Source organism: Anoplopoma fimbria, chromosome 7 (assembly GCF_027596085.1).
Source record: "Anoplopoma fimbria isolate UVic2021 breed Golden Eagle Sablefish chromosome 7, Afim_UVic_2022, whole genome shotgun sequence".
Classification (NCBI taxonomy): Eukaryota; Metazoa; Chordata; class Actinopteri; order Perciformes; family Anoplopomatidae; genus Anoplopoma; species Anoplopoma fimbria.
The window spans coordinates 6627325-6642382 of NC_072455.1; the positions used below are offsets into that span (position 1 = coordinate 6627325).

Below are 15058 nucleotides of genomic sequence, written 5' to 3' on the forward strand. Positions count from 1 at the left end.
ACACTGTCTATTATATTCCACTCGTATCACTCAAACAAGTATGGCTAGGTATTAGCTAGCAGGGTCAAAACATTTTGCCAAAAACAACCCACCTAGACAATACTGACCTTTCGGGAACAGAGAGATGAAGGGTCCAAAATTGAGGAAGCTCTTGTAGCTTATTAGCTGTGTTGCATTATCCACTTTCCAGTTTAATTCTAAACTAGTCTAAAAATTAAATTTAGTCAACAATCTATCTCCCACAATGGAGGATAGTTAGCAGACAGTTTTGAGACTATACATCTTTTGAAAAAACTTGGTGAGCAATCTAGCTCTTCAATAAAAGCTTTATTGAATAAATTATGTAGAAACCTGAGAACAAAATGCAAGGTAGAAGTAAACGGCACAATACAGGGAAAACCGAAAGAAGCATGGGGAGCCATTGTGTCCCTTCTGGCTAGCCTGTTGGCAGTTAGCTGATCACCTAGCGCTGCAGGAGGACACTATGTCTCCAGACTTCTACCATCAAATGTTTTGATGTGCCACGTTGTGGTGTGACCTAGCCTTAGGGATACCAAAATGTTCCTACATGGAGCCTCTTGTCACTCTGTGTGACTGGTAAACACTGCGGCTCATGGTAAATTGGACTTGAATTTATAAAGCGCTCTTCTAGTCTTCCGACCACTCCAAGCAATGTACACTGTCAAAGGCAGGACAAGATATTAGTATCATCAGTCAGGTCTGCAGTGAGTTCACTCAGGGATAGTAAAAGCAGGCTATGTTGCTGTGTCCGCGGAACAGAGGAGGGTATTAAGCGGTCTCTGTGCCACTGTGTGTGTGTTTGAATGTGTGTGTTCAGGGAGACACTAAGCGGTGATTGTGTTGGCAGAAACAAGGCCTTATCAGCAGTATCAGTTCTTCTAGGCCCTCTGTCTCTTACTGGTACCATCCTGCTGTATGTTACCTCCATTACTGACGGATGAAATCGCTCACATATCATTCTTATGATGAGTACAAGCTCCTTGGTGTAAAATTCTTCATGAAAGATATTGCTTTATTTTCAATCTAAAATGTAGTAGGGGAGCAAGGCAAGAAATGTTCTTAGGTAAAGTGACAGACTAAAAGAGGTAAAATGAATGGTAATGAGTCACCTCACAGAAACATGTTTTCACTTATTCTCCTGCTTGATGCCCCTCAGTCACTTTGATAAGAATGAATCACAGAGCCGTCCTACCAGATCACAGCACTGAAGTGAAGTACAAAAATGCCAAATGACCACTAAAACGTAACTCAGTTATATCTGTAATATCTGAAGCCCTAGATATCTTGAATAAAAATTCGGACAAGCCATAATGTAAATACAACTAGTCAAAATTATCAATCTTCCGTAACCTGCTTATCCAGTTAAGGGTCGCAGGGGTGCTGGAGCCGATCTCAGCTGTCAATGGGCGAAGGCAGGGTACACCCTGGACAGGTTGCCAGTCTGTCGCAGGGCTGACATATAGAGACAAACAACCATTCACACTCACATTCACACCTACGGGCAATTTAGAGTCTTCAATGCACCTAAGCTGCATGTCTTTGGACTGTGGGAGGAAGCCGGAGAACCCGGAGAGAACCCACGCTGACACAGGGAGAACATGCAAACTCCACACAGAAGGTTGTCCAGCCCGGGAATTGAACCCGGGCCCCTCTTGCTTGTTAATTCCAGATAAATGTTAAAACAGCTTGACATACAATGCCACTAGTGAGAACTGAATTGTTGATATTAATAATTAACATTTTGACTAGTGAGAATGTAGGTGTAAATATCTTCAGAATTATCAACATGGAATTTTAACACATCATAACTGATTAATACTTATCTGTTATTGAGTTTGAATAGAAGTCAATGGTCCATTAAGTTTGAGATATCTACAATGAACTTTTCCACTAGTTGTTGATTATGTTATTATTAACATTTTGACTACTGAGAAATGAATAGTAGATATATTTAATAGGAATTGCTACTAGTCACAAATACATTATGGATATGTTGGTTTGGAATTCTGACTGGTCCAAAATCAAATGTTGATATGAGTAAGAGCCATTTTGTCATTGTTTTGTTTTGTAAAACCTCCCACCACTTAGGGGTGTAGTGCCGCTTTCAATTAGGCAAGATGTCAATATAATCAGTGAGGGTTACCTGATGCAGGTACTGCTTAATGGGAGAAGTGTGTTTGTGTTTGTAAATAATAAATTGGATTTATGTTGCAAGCTGAACATTTCGTCAGTTTTTGGCATGCGTCTAAACAAATCAATCAGCAACCGTGGTGGCCTTTTTTGATAGGCAACAGGGTCACTACAATATGTGTTGTGTACAGTGTTGTTATGTTTTGGCCTGATATTATACACAGTGAAATTATAACACACATTAAAAGGAGCAGCTCAACATTACTGGAAATGCACTCATTGGCCTTCTTTCTGAGAGCAAGATGAAAAGATTAACCTTTGACCATTGAGCTTTAAGTACAGAGCTGGAGACAGGGATTGATTAGCCTGGCTTAGCATAAAGGCTGGAAGCATCAGTTAGCAAGTAATCCACATGTATCTTGTCTACCTAACCCATACATTAGCAGAATGTAAAAACTGAAGACTGTGGTTTTAGGGAGAAAGTATCCTGGAGTGTTACATTTCATTGGGGCGGCGTGGAGAGCAAGGTAGTTCTCCAATCAGAGGATCGGTGGTTCGATACCCAGCTTCGGCAGTCGATGTGTCCTTGGGCAAGACACTTAACCCCAAGTTGCTCCCGAAGGCTTGCCATCGGTGTGGACTGGATGTTGCATGAATGTTAGTTAGAGTCTGATGGTGGCACCTTGCATGGTAGCCTGTCATCAGTGTGTGAATGGGTGAATGATATGTAATATACTACTGATTGTAAGTCGCTTTGGATAAAAGCGTCTGCTAAATGACTGTAATGTAATGTAAATGTAATGTAATTGGCTCTTACCGTTGCTTGTGGTGTTGACGTAGTATCGCCGCCCTTGTGGAGACATGTAGCATCTCCACTGAGGAGGCAGAGGGTCTTTGAGGTCCTCAACAGGGAGCTGACTCAGAGAGGCTGTCCTCTGTCAAAACAGACAAAGCAAGTTTGTGTCAGTAACCACAAACAAGCTCATCAGCACATTGGAGGTGAATTGAATGTTCGATCAGAAGACAGAGATTTATTTCTCAAGGCTCTGTCATTGGAGTAACTGCAATCTATCTATATCTAAACAGATTAAAGAAGATGAAAGAAAACCAAGGAAGATTGGCTAAACAAAAGTTGAAGACAAAATGTGCAGTGCTCAGCTTGGGTTCAATGAGGTTCTCATTTCCTCAAGTATTTCACAACCAGCAACCAATGACATCATAGAGGAGCAGGCTGCGCTACCACTGCTGCCACACAAAGAACAACAAAGTGCCTCAGAGACCCTGAGCTCCAGAGTCTGCGCTATGTGCACACAACATGCAGCCGAAGAACACAGGAGAGCGAATAGGCAAACGGCACACATCTGCTACTGATTAGCAGGAAAACAACAAGCTGAGACCACTGCAACACATTGTGGAGGCGCTGTTTGGAGACTTGGGAAAGTCAAATGAAATTCCATATCAGCTACAGTTTGGTTATCGTGGTCAATGCCAAGTCACTAAAGCATCTAGAAGAGGTTAGTGTAACTGCAAATCAGTCCAGTCTCTGCAGGCTGGATATGAATTTAACAGAATAGAGTGGGAAGAGAGGGGGCTTTGCAGCCATCATGGACATAAATGACCATTCGCTAAACCCCATCTCTGAACAGCCATTGTCCAATCATAGCTTTACAGCCATAACTAAGCTTAGAAAGGCCTGCCAAAAACTTTTCCCAAACCAAAAACACAAGCAATAAAAGTGTAAGAAATGGATTGGACTGTTTGTTTGTCTGCTCTAATGTGAACTGCAAACTTAAGCATGTTTCGCAGTAGTAACATTACTTCCAAAAGGCATTTCATACTATATATTCTTTTTCGGAGGTTACAGGTTACAATAAATAAAGGCCAAGTTGTCTACTAGCAGTGTAGTATTTCCCCACACTGTGGAAGCTGGTCCTGGTTTATATAAGAGTAGGTTATTGTAAGCAATTGTGTCCTCAATAAAAAAAAGAAAAGTAACTTGGGTCTTGATTGTCCATCTACGTGAACTAAGCAGCCAAACAGAAGGAGGAAATAAGAGTCTTATCTTACATTTTTCCTGACCAATACTAAAACAAAGCAGCTCCTTTCTTTTACAAGTCTATTCAACTTGGATCATTGAGTGGTGAGGATGCCAACTTTTTTTCTGGGACATGTACTGTACCTTTAGCATGGATGTGTTAAAAGAGCTGGATACATACCACCACTCCGCATGCAAAACAAATCTCCTGTGGCCTAAAAAATATTTTTCCCCAGAGATCACTGTGTTGGATGCACCTGCTGGTACACAGCTATACACTTAATAGTTATTTTTCTCCTAATGTCTTTGCTGACCTTTTGACCAAATAAAAACAACCAGACCAGACCATTTAAATGATGACACATAGCTTTGATTCATATGTCATACTCGCTTGATTTATAATTGTTGGCAGTACATTGGTTTCTATTTGTAGTGCACATACTTAGCTAACTTCTGTACAGTCACACTTTACAGAAAATTTAGAACTTCTAATTTCAGTTTCTATGAGGTCCCAGTGCTGAAGCTGCTGCTGGAGTTACATCATGTCTGGCTGACTGAGATAGCTCCATGGATGTATAAAGAGAACTGGATGCAGTGTTGGAGGCTGCATCCCCTTCATTCCTATGAAAGTTGCTCAGTTGTGCATGAACCAAAACATTTTTGACTTCCGGAAATGTTATGCATCTATGGGCTCATTGAACAAGCGCAGCAACGTTTCCTTTCCGCCTTCCAGCCCTCGGTCCAGCCTGGTTCTCATAACCATGAACCGAGGAAGAAAAATAACTCTGGATTCAGCTATTAGTGCGTTTTACAACTTTAAGGACCCAATAATTTAATAAAGGGATATCTAAGTGTTCATACTGGGACGTTGATTCATCTCATAAAAAATTATGAGCTGATTTACAGACCTCTTTTCCCAATGTAAGTCTATGGGACAATGCTTTTTTGGGTCCAAAATCCTTATCTGATATCTGTATCAATATCGGTGCATCTCTACTGCAAAGTCAAAACTTAGGCCTCATTTTGGAACCCTGTATTCACTTTGTATGATACATCCATGAGTTTTAGCTACAGTTTGTTAGCAAGGTATGTGTGTTTAGCCATCAATTGTATATCTAAAATGAAGTAAAATATCTATTGGAAGAATTAAAAGTCAGTCTGGCATAGCGTTATTAACTAATTTTTTTAGGTTTTTTTTTAGGGGAGTTTTTCCTGTGCCGATGTGAGGGAAGGACAGAGGATGTCGCATGTGCACAGATTGTAAAGCCCTCTGAGGCAAATTTGTAATTTGTGATTCTGGGCTATACAAATAAACTGAAATAAAAAAAATAAATAAAATAAATAATAATTCATGGGTTTATGAAATTTAGCTTAATTAGTTTGTTAGCTATAGCTGATACAATCTGCCGGTGACAGTTTTCATTCCGGCCGTAAAACTCGAGATGAGATGCCTGCTTCCTTCTTCCTCTGAGTAAAATGAAGTACCCATTGTTTAAAAAATTACAAGTGGCGAAGTGGCTCCCAGGTAAACTCGACTTACGCCATGCGAGAACGGAAAGTGTGACAGATGAAGCAAAAGTAGCTAAGGTTCAACAAACAGTCAGGTGTTGATGCATTGGAACCTGAAGTAAGTTATAAACCAGTGCAAGTTCAGAGTGCAAGATGTTCCTAATGTCTCTGCTCTGACTGAGAGGTTTTGGGAGGCCACACTTTGGGAGATGTTTTTGGATCAGGGCGCGTGATGGGAAACAGAAATGCTATTCATCATCACTACACACTGTCATACACCAGGGAGAGGACAGATCAGTTCTAAGCAAACCTTTCTTCATTGGTATATTCTATATCATCACCTTGTACTGGTAATCAAGTAGCAATGAGGAATGATTTAGGCACAAACTGTTCAGCTGCATCCCCTCAGAAGAAAGTTATTGTCCACTCTAGCTCGACGAAGCCAGAGCTCCCAGGTCCCACAGGACTGGAGAGTATGCATCCATGTCAGTCCGGGTGACTTATGACTGCATGTAATTACACGGTCACTGACAGCACTGCCGCCATGTTATCCCTTTGATGGTTTCGTAGTCACTGATGTACTTGTCGTTCGTGTGCTTTGAGGTAACCAATTTGCTTGAATAGCCAGTCAGTGAAAAGTAGTAATGGATCTAACAATTGCTAAAATCCAACATGGCATTAAAGAAATACGAGCTATTTCCAATCATGTCAGTGACACAGGATCTTATGTTAATGTAAGGAAAGGAAATGGAGAGGGAAAACGTCAATATGAATGCCAAACCACAGATATAGCTAAGTGTTACAGGCCATGTATGAATGCAGAGGCCAGGCGCCCTTCAGTTGTTGCACACATTTTGTCAAGTCCAACAACATTATTACGCATTTATTTTCACTGTTTTAGTGTATAGCTGGGTGAAAAAAGCACAGAGTACACAATAGCCATATCTCCATGAACGGATTTCTTGTACATTTTGAAGCATTAGAATAGCTGTATGAAAACTGCAAAATTAACTTCCTCATTTTGGTAATTAGTGAGCCTACGACCTGGATTATACTACGAGTTGTGTTATGCATTGTAAATGGATGTGTGCATATAGTTTTGCTTTTGTTAGACCTCACGGCCGCCGCTCTGCACTGCTCTAATGCCGCGGTTACAGCCAATAGAGCCGCCCCGACCGATGTCTCCTCAAGGAGGCGGTTTCTCCTTAAGAAAACCGCTTCAACTCCATCTGTAATTTATACTTTAAGAGCTGTTAGCACTGTTAGCTATGAGCTGCCTGCTCGGGCGTCACCATGTTGAGAGACGTTAAGAGGCAATTAAAATGCTCCTAATCTCATATATAGCACGTTCTTTCTTTTACGAAAATGTTTCATTGCTCTCTGACTCAGTTTGTAACAGATTTTATTGCCACCAGGGGTTTTACATGGTTTGCACTGCTTTTAAATAAAGACACCTCTGTCCATTTCTGTTACTTTAACCCCAGTAAATTTAGCTGCAAAATCAATTGAGAAACTGTTGATAATTAAAATAACCTGACAACCTGACTGTCTGTTCTAAGCTTATCCATCAAAACAATAACTGGCAATTTAAGGTACTAATTTATTTGTGGCAGCCAACTACAGTATTAAGAGCTATATATTGTACATCGGACCCATCTATGAACAGTCCCTCCTCTCTGTGTACACTGTGAATCATAAGATGATGATGATGTGCTGGAGGAACAACTGTTGTTGATGAATCCAAGAAAGCATTGGTGTAGTTTGGTCACATGTCAACACATTCTCATTCCTAACACTTGGTCAGTTGCCTTAGCTCTAAACTAGGACGCTCCATGTTCCCCTCTACCATCAGTTAGACTATACACTCTTTAATTAGCTTCTTTACAAAATACACACACACAAAACTGAACAGACATCAGTGAGAGAATGGGAGCACCTTGGTGGTGGGAAGTATGACAAAACCCGGAGCCAGCTCTCGCCATATGCAACATTAAATAATGCACCATTCCAGCTGGTTAACCTTCTAAACCCCAGACTGCCTTTGGCTCCACATTAAAAGCACGCCAGAGAAGCCCCTGGCAGAGAACAGAGGGACTTGTCGATGAAGGAAGAGACGCCACAACCATCACTGCTGCTGAATGTGAGCTCTACGGTGCTCTCAACAGTCTGAGAGATGAACCTGTATTAGTCATTAGAGCAGTCCACTGAGACCATGAAGATAAGACTGTTTTAATCAGCAGATTGTGAGCTGTTGGAATGTGTCACCATCAGATACTACATATGATCAATATGTTTTTTCTTTGATTATGTCCAGTTTGACCAAACCTTTTTTTAAGTTAGTATTCTTTTCATTTTCACCATAATTGAACAGGACTGTCAGTGCAAAACTACTCTTTGCAATAGTGAAGCACCTATCATTGTAACTGCATCCCAAACTGAAAATGAATGTTATTGTGCTTACATGCTGAGCTATGGAACTATGTAACTGAGATGAGATGAATTTGGTGTATACCGTTGATATAAATTATGTTTTATAGTTATCACCTTAAGAGTGACAGACACATCAACACCATCCTGGAGAAAACAAGAGGAGACAGGAAGAATCCCCCCAAGCCTGTCCTGAGTGTGACTTTAGTGATTCATCATTATTTTGTTCAATACTGAACAAGAAACAAGTAATAGAGCTTTTTTGCACTTGACAATGTTAAAGTTGTAATCATGGAAGCAACTGATTATGTGAAATGTGAGCGTGAGAAACCCACAGAGAATTATCACTGACCTCTGCAGTTTGTTTTACAGCCCCAGGAGTTTCATTTATAATATACCAACAAAACGGGGCCTGATGGGAGAGTGTGCGCAAACTCTGACCCATGCGTACGCACGTTAGGGAGATGCAGAAGGTGAGGTGGTGAATAAAAGCCAGAAGAAATGACATGTGAGAGGCATCATTATACACAAAATGACTCCTCTCCCACAGTTAATTTAACTTCATAAAAATAAACTATTTATAGATCCACATTACCAGCAGTGTTATTTTTGGTAGTGAACCATACCTATTTCACAAGCACCTTTGATTTATAAAAGATATAAACCAAACCATTCAAACCTCAAATGAAATTCAGCTCAATAGTTCATCTACACTGTCAGAGGTGTTCAGGGGAGAAGGCTGAACCACATTTCTGCTGTGCAGTTGATAAAATCACTATCATTGGTTGGACACATAAACTGTGTATTAGGAGTTGACGTAGTAATTGTGACGTAACCCATCAGTTTGTGGACTGTCATTTTGAAGCCTTAAGCTATGACAGCAGTCGCCATCTTGAATAAAGACAGTCGCCATGTTGTTGTTTTTTGCAACCAATGAACAGAAGTGACCATATTTGGAATCCGGAGGAGTGACGTAGAGAAAGCATATACGGCAGCGACCTGTCAATCACAGTAAGCCTGCCCTAAAGCATACCCTGCTTTGACTTAAATGGACCATCATTTACAAAATGAACATCATGCTGTATTGAAGAAGACTTGAAACCACAGAATGAGACCATAAACTCATGTTTACAATGTTTATTTAGGGAATATATCAAGAGAGAAGTAGAGTCATTTTCTCATAGACTTCTATACAACCAGAGGAGTCGCCCCTGATGGACATTAGAGAGAATGCAAGTTATACGACACTTCACACGGCAGAACCAGATGCCGCCTGGTTGTACATATCCATGATAACAAAGAGTAGCAGAACAGTGTCGTTAGTTTTTAATAATAATCACCAAGTATGATTTGTTTTTGTGAGTAAACATGACTTTATGGATTCATATATGTTTTATTCAATAGTGACAGATACAAAATACTGTACCCTGACAAGCTGCACACAGATATCTGATGCGAGTATCAGAGCCCTGGAGACAGGGCGGTGACTGTCACACACTCTGCCTCCAGTCACCTCACCATCTCATTTTCACCACCTGCACAGAAGGATTGTGTAAAGTTTGGAAACAAAGCCAGAGACAACCCTCACACCATCACCATAGTTCACCATAACAAAACTTGTAAATTAATAAAATGTGTTCACCTATCAAACTTCCATTTTCAAATGATATCGGAGGACGGACACACACTGATTGACACAATCTTTTTGGAAGCAGTCAGAGTGATTGCTGTAAACCTTTCGCGGAGGTGACACCCCTCTCAGTGGTTGATTAATTAACCGTGAAGAAAAGTTGATCAGCAGGCTTGTTTCTGTACATCATCATTCATGAGGTGCTTTGCATTGACCAGTTATGGTTAAATGTGGGCGTGTAGAGAGTTCAATATGAGACTGATCAACGTGCGCACATTTCCAATTTGATTCGGTATTTAAAAAAGTAAATTGGAAAACAAGGAAACTCCAATAAACTCACTGTGCATGACGTTCCCAGCACCAAACAGCAGACAGACAGGGTTAACTAGTTAGCAACTAGCAAAGTTAGCGACTTATAGTGGACATAGTGGAGGTTGTTTAGCAGCGCTAAAAGGAGACTGAACTGGACTTAGATCAAGGGACTAGAAACAAGAGTCAGAAGTATGGCTAATGTCTGACTCTGCACTGCAAGATGTATAAATAAGCAACTGTTTTCTAACTAGGTTTAGCCTTTATAAGGTAATAATCTGTCAATGTGGTGTTTACGGCTTGTTGCACTGCCCCCAAGTGGAAAAAGACAATCTGGTTTAAAGTTTAACTTCAACCCCCAGTCTGAGCCTAATTCCACCAACTGCAAAAGTGTGAAAACGTTTTATTTAAAAAGGGCAGAGGCTGAGAGGGGGGATGAGGAAGATGAAGTTGCTCAGTGACTGATTAAAGTTAATTTTTTATATAAATTTCATAGTGTAGATTAGTCCCAGCTGGTCACTCTATGTCAGCATTGGCCTGGCCTTGTTGTTGCAGCTGGAGAGGAACTGAACAATATGTCAAATGTGTATGATGGTATTATCTCTCTCTCAGATTAAAGACATTTACCACACACCCTCAACACAGGCAGCCTCTCTTATCATGGAAAACAAAATACCTCATGTTCTCTCTATTTCAGTGACACATGCTCGCTGCTTAGGAAACCGAGAAACATTCGTTAAATTCCCTCAAGAAAAGAGAATAACAGGGATTTTACCCGCCTCAGCTTAAACCTGCAGGAAGGATTCTGCTATTTCCCCCTTTACAGACTTTAAAGGAAGTTCAAACCCAGGGCATCATCCAACTTCTGGATTTAAGTAATTTACTTTACAATAGGGGACAGAGCAGAGAAGCTCACTTTGAAAAACTTATGGGAGTTAAAGGTCAGGAAAGGGATTTTTTCTTTTCTTTAAAGCCAATAACTGGATCCTGAAACGAGTTAAATGAGTCCAAAAACAAACATAAATTGTGAGTAACTAGCATATTATTGAAAATATGGAATAATAGAATCAACCACAACCTTGGCTCACTGTAACACAGAATAACCTTATTAGGTTTACTCCTCCCCTGACGTCAAGAAACAATGACTTTTAGCCCTAAAGATTCTGAGCTGTTTCCAGCATTGAGCAACAACTAAATACTGAGTCAGAGTTTTCAGCAGGTTAGCAGCGTTACAGACATCGATTGTGTTGAAAAGGTGAGTCACCAGATGAACCGTTGCTATCTGAGATCACATGCTTTTTGAAATGCTGGTCACCCACTCACTGTCTGTGTGGAGGAGGACCAACCTGCAGCCTCAGTGGTCCAGAGTTTGCTAACCGTCCTCACACATGCCTGAGTGACTCAGCCCCCGCTGTCTTGTGACAGAGTCCGTCGGTGTGTGTCTTTGTGTGTACATGCCTAGTGTAGTTGCAAGTGTGTATGAAATAGCTTTTGTAGGACTGTATCTTGCCATCTGTGTCTGCTGAAGCTGACCTCTTGTGGCCCCCGCGGAAACATCTGGATTTGGGAAGAGGAGGGACCGTGGGGGTCAAGGTCTGTCAGAGCAGCTGTGCAGAGATGTTCCTGAACATGACCTTGAGGATGTGGAAATGACCCTAGACTACAGCACCAGAGTCCATGTACAAACATACAGTATAGTTCTATTTCATCCTTTGACCGACAGAGGCAGTGCTTAACACTGAATATCTTCTGTCTCGCGCACACCCAGGTCGAATCTTTACATCAACAAAGTCACGTGTGACCTCGGGTGACCCCAACCGGGTATAAATTCCGGTGTCATCCCTGAGATCAGTTCTTTTTTATCTTCTCGCTTACGCAGGCAAACTACCATGGTAGCATCAGTTTAAGCTAAGATTGTCTTCAATTAAGATTTCTTGAGCTCGTCGCTTGTAGCCTTGTGACCACTGGTCGGAGTTGTGGATCTCTCGCCCTCCTAAGGCTGCGACAAATTGTCCCTCTTAGGAGGTAACGGTGTGTTCGCCGTTCGGACCATTGAGCCCCGGTCATCACCAGTGTGATATTGACAATCTTCATTTGTGAACATCAATCCGTGAGATCAATTTGCATTGTTCTCTATAACATCAGCTCGGGGGGTTCTACTCAACCTACTTTCTTGTAAAAAAGAGAGGCAGCGGACTGCGCCCAGTCCTGGATCTGAGGGGACTCAACAAGTTCCTGAAGGTGTTGCTATTCCACATTTTGAGCACAGCAGAAATGCGTCATGCTTTTTCCAGAGGAGAGTGGTTCACGTCTGTAGGCGGGTGAGCTACATGCCCTGTCGGTGATTGAACCATGTCTGAGGTGGAACTCAGATGGTTCGGGTGTCACTTTGTGGACTAATACAGCGTTTCTCCCAAAGGTGCTGCTCGCTCGTATGTCAATCAGCCTATCCAGCTTGTGCAGTTTGACCCCCCGTTAGGAAAGGAGAGGTCAAGGCTGCTGTGCCCGGTGCGGGCCCTCAGAGCTTATTTGGAAGCCACCTCCTGCATACGGCAGTCGGAGCAGCTCTTTGTCTGCTGTGGCGTCCTAAGAGGGGGTGTGCTCTCTCGAAACAGCGCCTGTCTCACTGGATAGTGGAGAACAATGCCCATGCATACAGGGCGAACGGCCGTGCTCTGCCATCCGGAGTGAAGTGCCATTCTACTAGTGTCTCCACGTCGTGGGCGACCCTGAAAGGTGTGCCCGTGGAGGATATATGTGCTGCGGCCTCATGGGCATCGCCCAGCACATTTATCAGATACTACAGAGTGAACGTCGCAACACCCCATCCAATGGGTGTGGTTCTACTGCCAAGTTCCTCTGCCTCAGCTATATGAGGTATGTACTTGGGATTCCTCACGACTCTGTTGATATAAGTCATCAAGTGTTAAGCACTACCTCTGGCAGTAAGGATAGAATAGAACGAAAGTTACAGATGTAACTACGGTTCTATAATTCTGGATGACCGCCAGAGTTCTTGGTCACTCGGAATTTCGTGAACTCGCAAGAAGATTCCGTAGGACTGATCTCAGGGATGACACCGGAACTTATACTCGGTTCGGGTCATCCGAGGTCACACATGAGTTTGTTGATATAAAGACCTGCGTGTGTGCGAGACAGAAGATATTCGGTGTTAAGCTGAATCTGGCAGTCATCCAGGATTCATAGAACCGTAGTTACATATGTAACTTTCAATTTATTGTAGCTAGAGGTAATCAAGGTACAATCTATCAAATACTCGCCTCCCATCAACATCTGAAGAAACTTTAAATACATTTCTTCTGAGTCACCACCTCAAAGCAAAAAAGTGGATTAAGTTGAGTTGGTTTGAGAAGTTCGTATTGGTATTCTGACAAACTTTGTCCCTTAGTATCCACTGTTATGGGATTGTGAGGACAAGCAGACTACAGCGTCTTTTCTTTACAAAGCTAGCTATGTTTCAAGCTGCAAACTTTGTTACCTTCATTACCTTTCCGCCCAAAATTCACTTAGTTTTTGATAAACAAAAGACAGATTTTTACGAGTATTCATCTCTTTGTATGACCTCGGTTTAAGAGGCATAATTGTTTCCTTAGCAGCTGTGAGGTTTGAATCTTCTATGAAGTTTATTTTGCCATCACATGGAGAGAGAGGAACCAGACTACCCTATATAACAACATAATGGCTGGTCTTGAGTGCTGGGTATGATGGTTGCTTGTTTATTCCCTTAGGGCTGTCACTTTCTCAAGTTTGAACAAATTCTGACTTACATGTCATTTATTAAAATCAATTTGAACACAACTCACAAAGATGTAAACCGCCTAAACTTCATTAAACATATATGGCTTTGAATCCAAAAGGCCTCCACAAATTACTTTTCAGGTGGTTTGGTGCTTATAAAGTCAGAACTTTTCATTTGAACAGGTGATTTCTAATATAATCCTGTTTGAGCGGTATTCTTATAAATCATAAATCTCCAAAGACAAAAACATGAGGCAGTATTATGTTGACATGAAATGATTGAAGAGATCTTTCAGTAAGATTATATTTTGCTTTTTTATTATCAGCAGTTTTACCTAATAATAGGTCCAATAATACTGCCGTTGCTCCATTTATTAACAACCACATTTTCAAATGAGGCCCCAGTGATAACTGCAAGATGTTCTTAGTGCAAACCCAATCATGTCTTCGCTTCATTGCATTTATCCCTTCCTGAACAAATACAGTATGCTCGTCTACTTCACTGTTAAGACATTCCATGCTGTAGACATGCACGTCTTGTAAACAAACTCCAGCTGTATATATACTGCAGCAGAGCTGTAAGCAGCCACAAACAAGCACACAGTCTTTGTGATGATGAGATGCGGACAGGGAGCGTGGGCCTCCTCCAGCCTGGAGTTTCTCCTAGAATAGCAGTGAGGTACACAGTGGATGTCTGCACTCTGATGTTTTATTCCCCGCTTGCTGCCTCCTCTACCTCGTCATGTCAGAGGAGCAGGGGAACAGAGGTCTGACAGACAGACAGACTGGCAGGGGAAGTGTCTGTTTCCTATTATTCCCTCCTAAATACCTCCAACTTCCTTTTGTGGGACACCACCGTTGTATCTGCACTGCTGGTTACTGGGAAGTTCACACACATGCTGATGCTGCTGCCTGTGGTAAAAGAGACACGGCTGCTCAATCAGCACTGTCTAATACATTTAATCATCTTTATTACAGCCGATAGACATCTGAGGCCTGCTGAGTCTTCAGCTATTATGGAGCTGTCAAATTATCAGGTAAGCTTAAAGCTCCACGTGGTTTACCTGAAATTATGTTTTTTTATAGTTATGAAATTTCAAAACTATACATTTTATTTGAAATATATGAAAGATCATATCATATCTATATGTTCAGCAACCCCATTGGTGGCCTTGACCAGGTTTCCCACACTCCACTTTGGATATAGTTCCAAGCTGGAAAGCGTTATTAAAGTGACA

The 15058-nt window shown here is 41.6% G+C and overlaps 1 protein-coding gene across 2 annotated transcripts in view; it reads right to left on the reverse strand.

Annotated features, from left to right (window-relative positions):
• Positions 1 to 15058, reverse strand: part of gas7b (growth arrest-specific 7b) — a 68540-nt gene that overhangs the window by 39319 nt on the left and 14163 nt on the right. For both annotated transcript variants that reach the window (XM_054601326.1, XM_054601325.1), the window contains exon 2: positions 2969 to 3086. In XM_054601326.1, coding sequence (XP_054457301.1) covers positions 2969 to 3086 — 118 coding nt within the window. The remainder of the gene's footprint in view (positions 1 to 2968; positions 3087 to 15058) is intronic.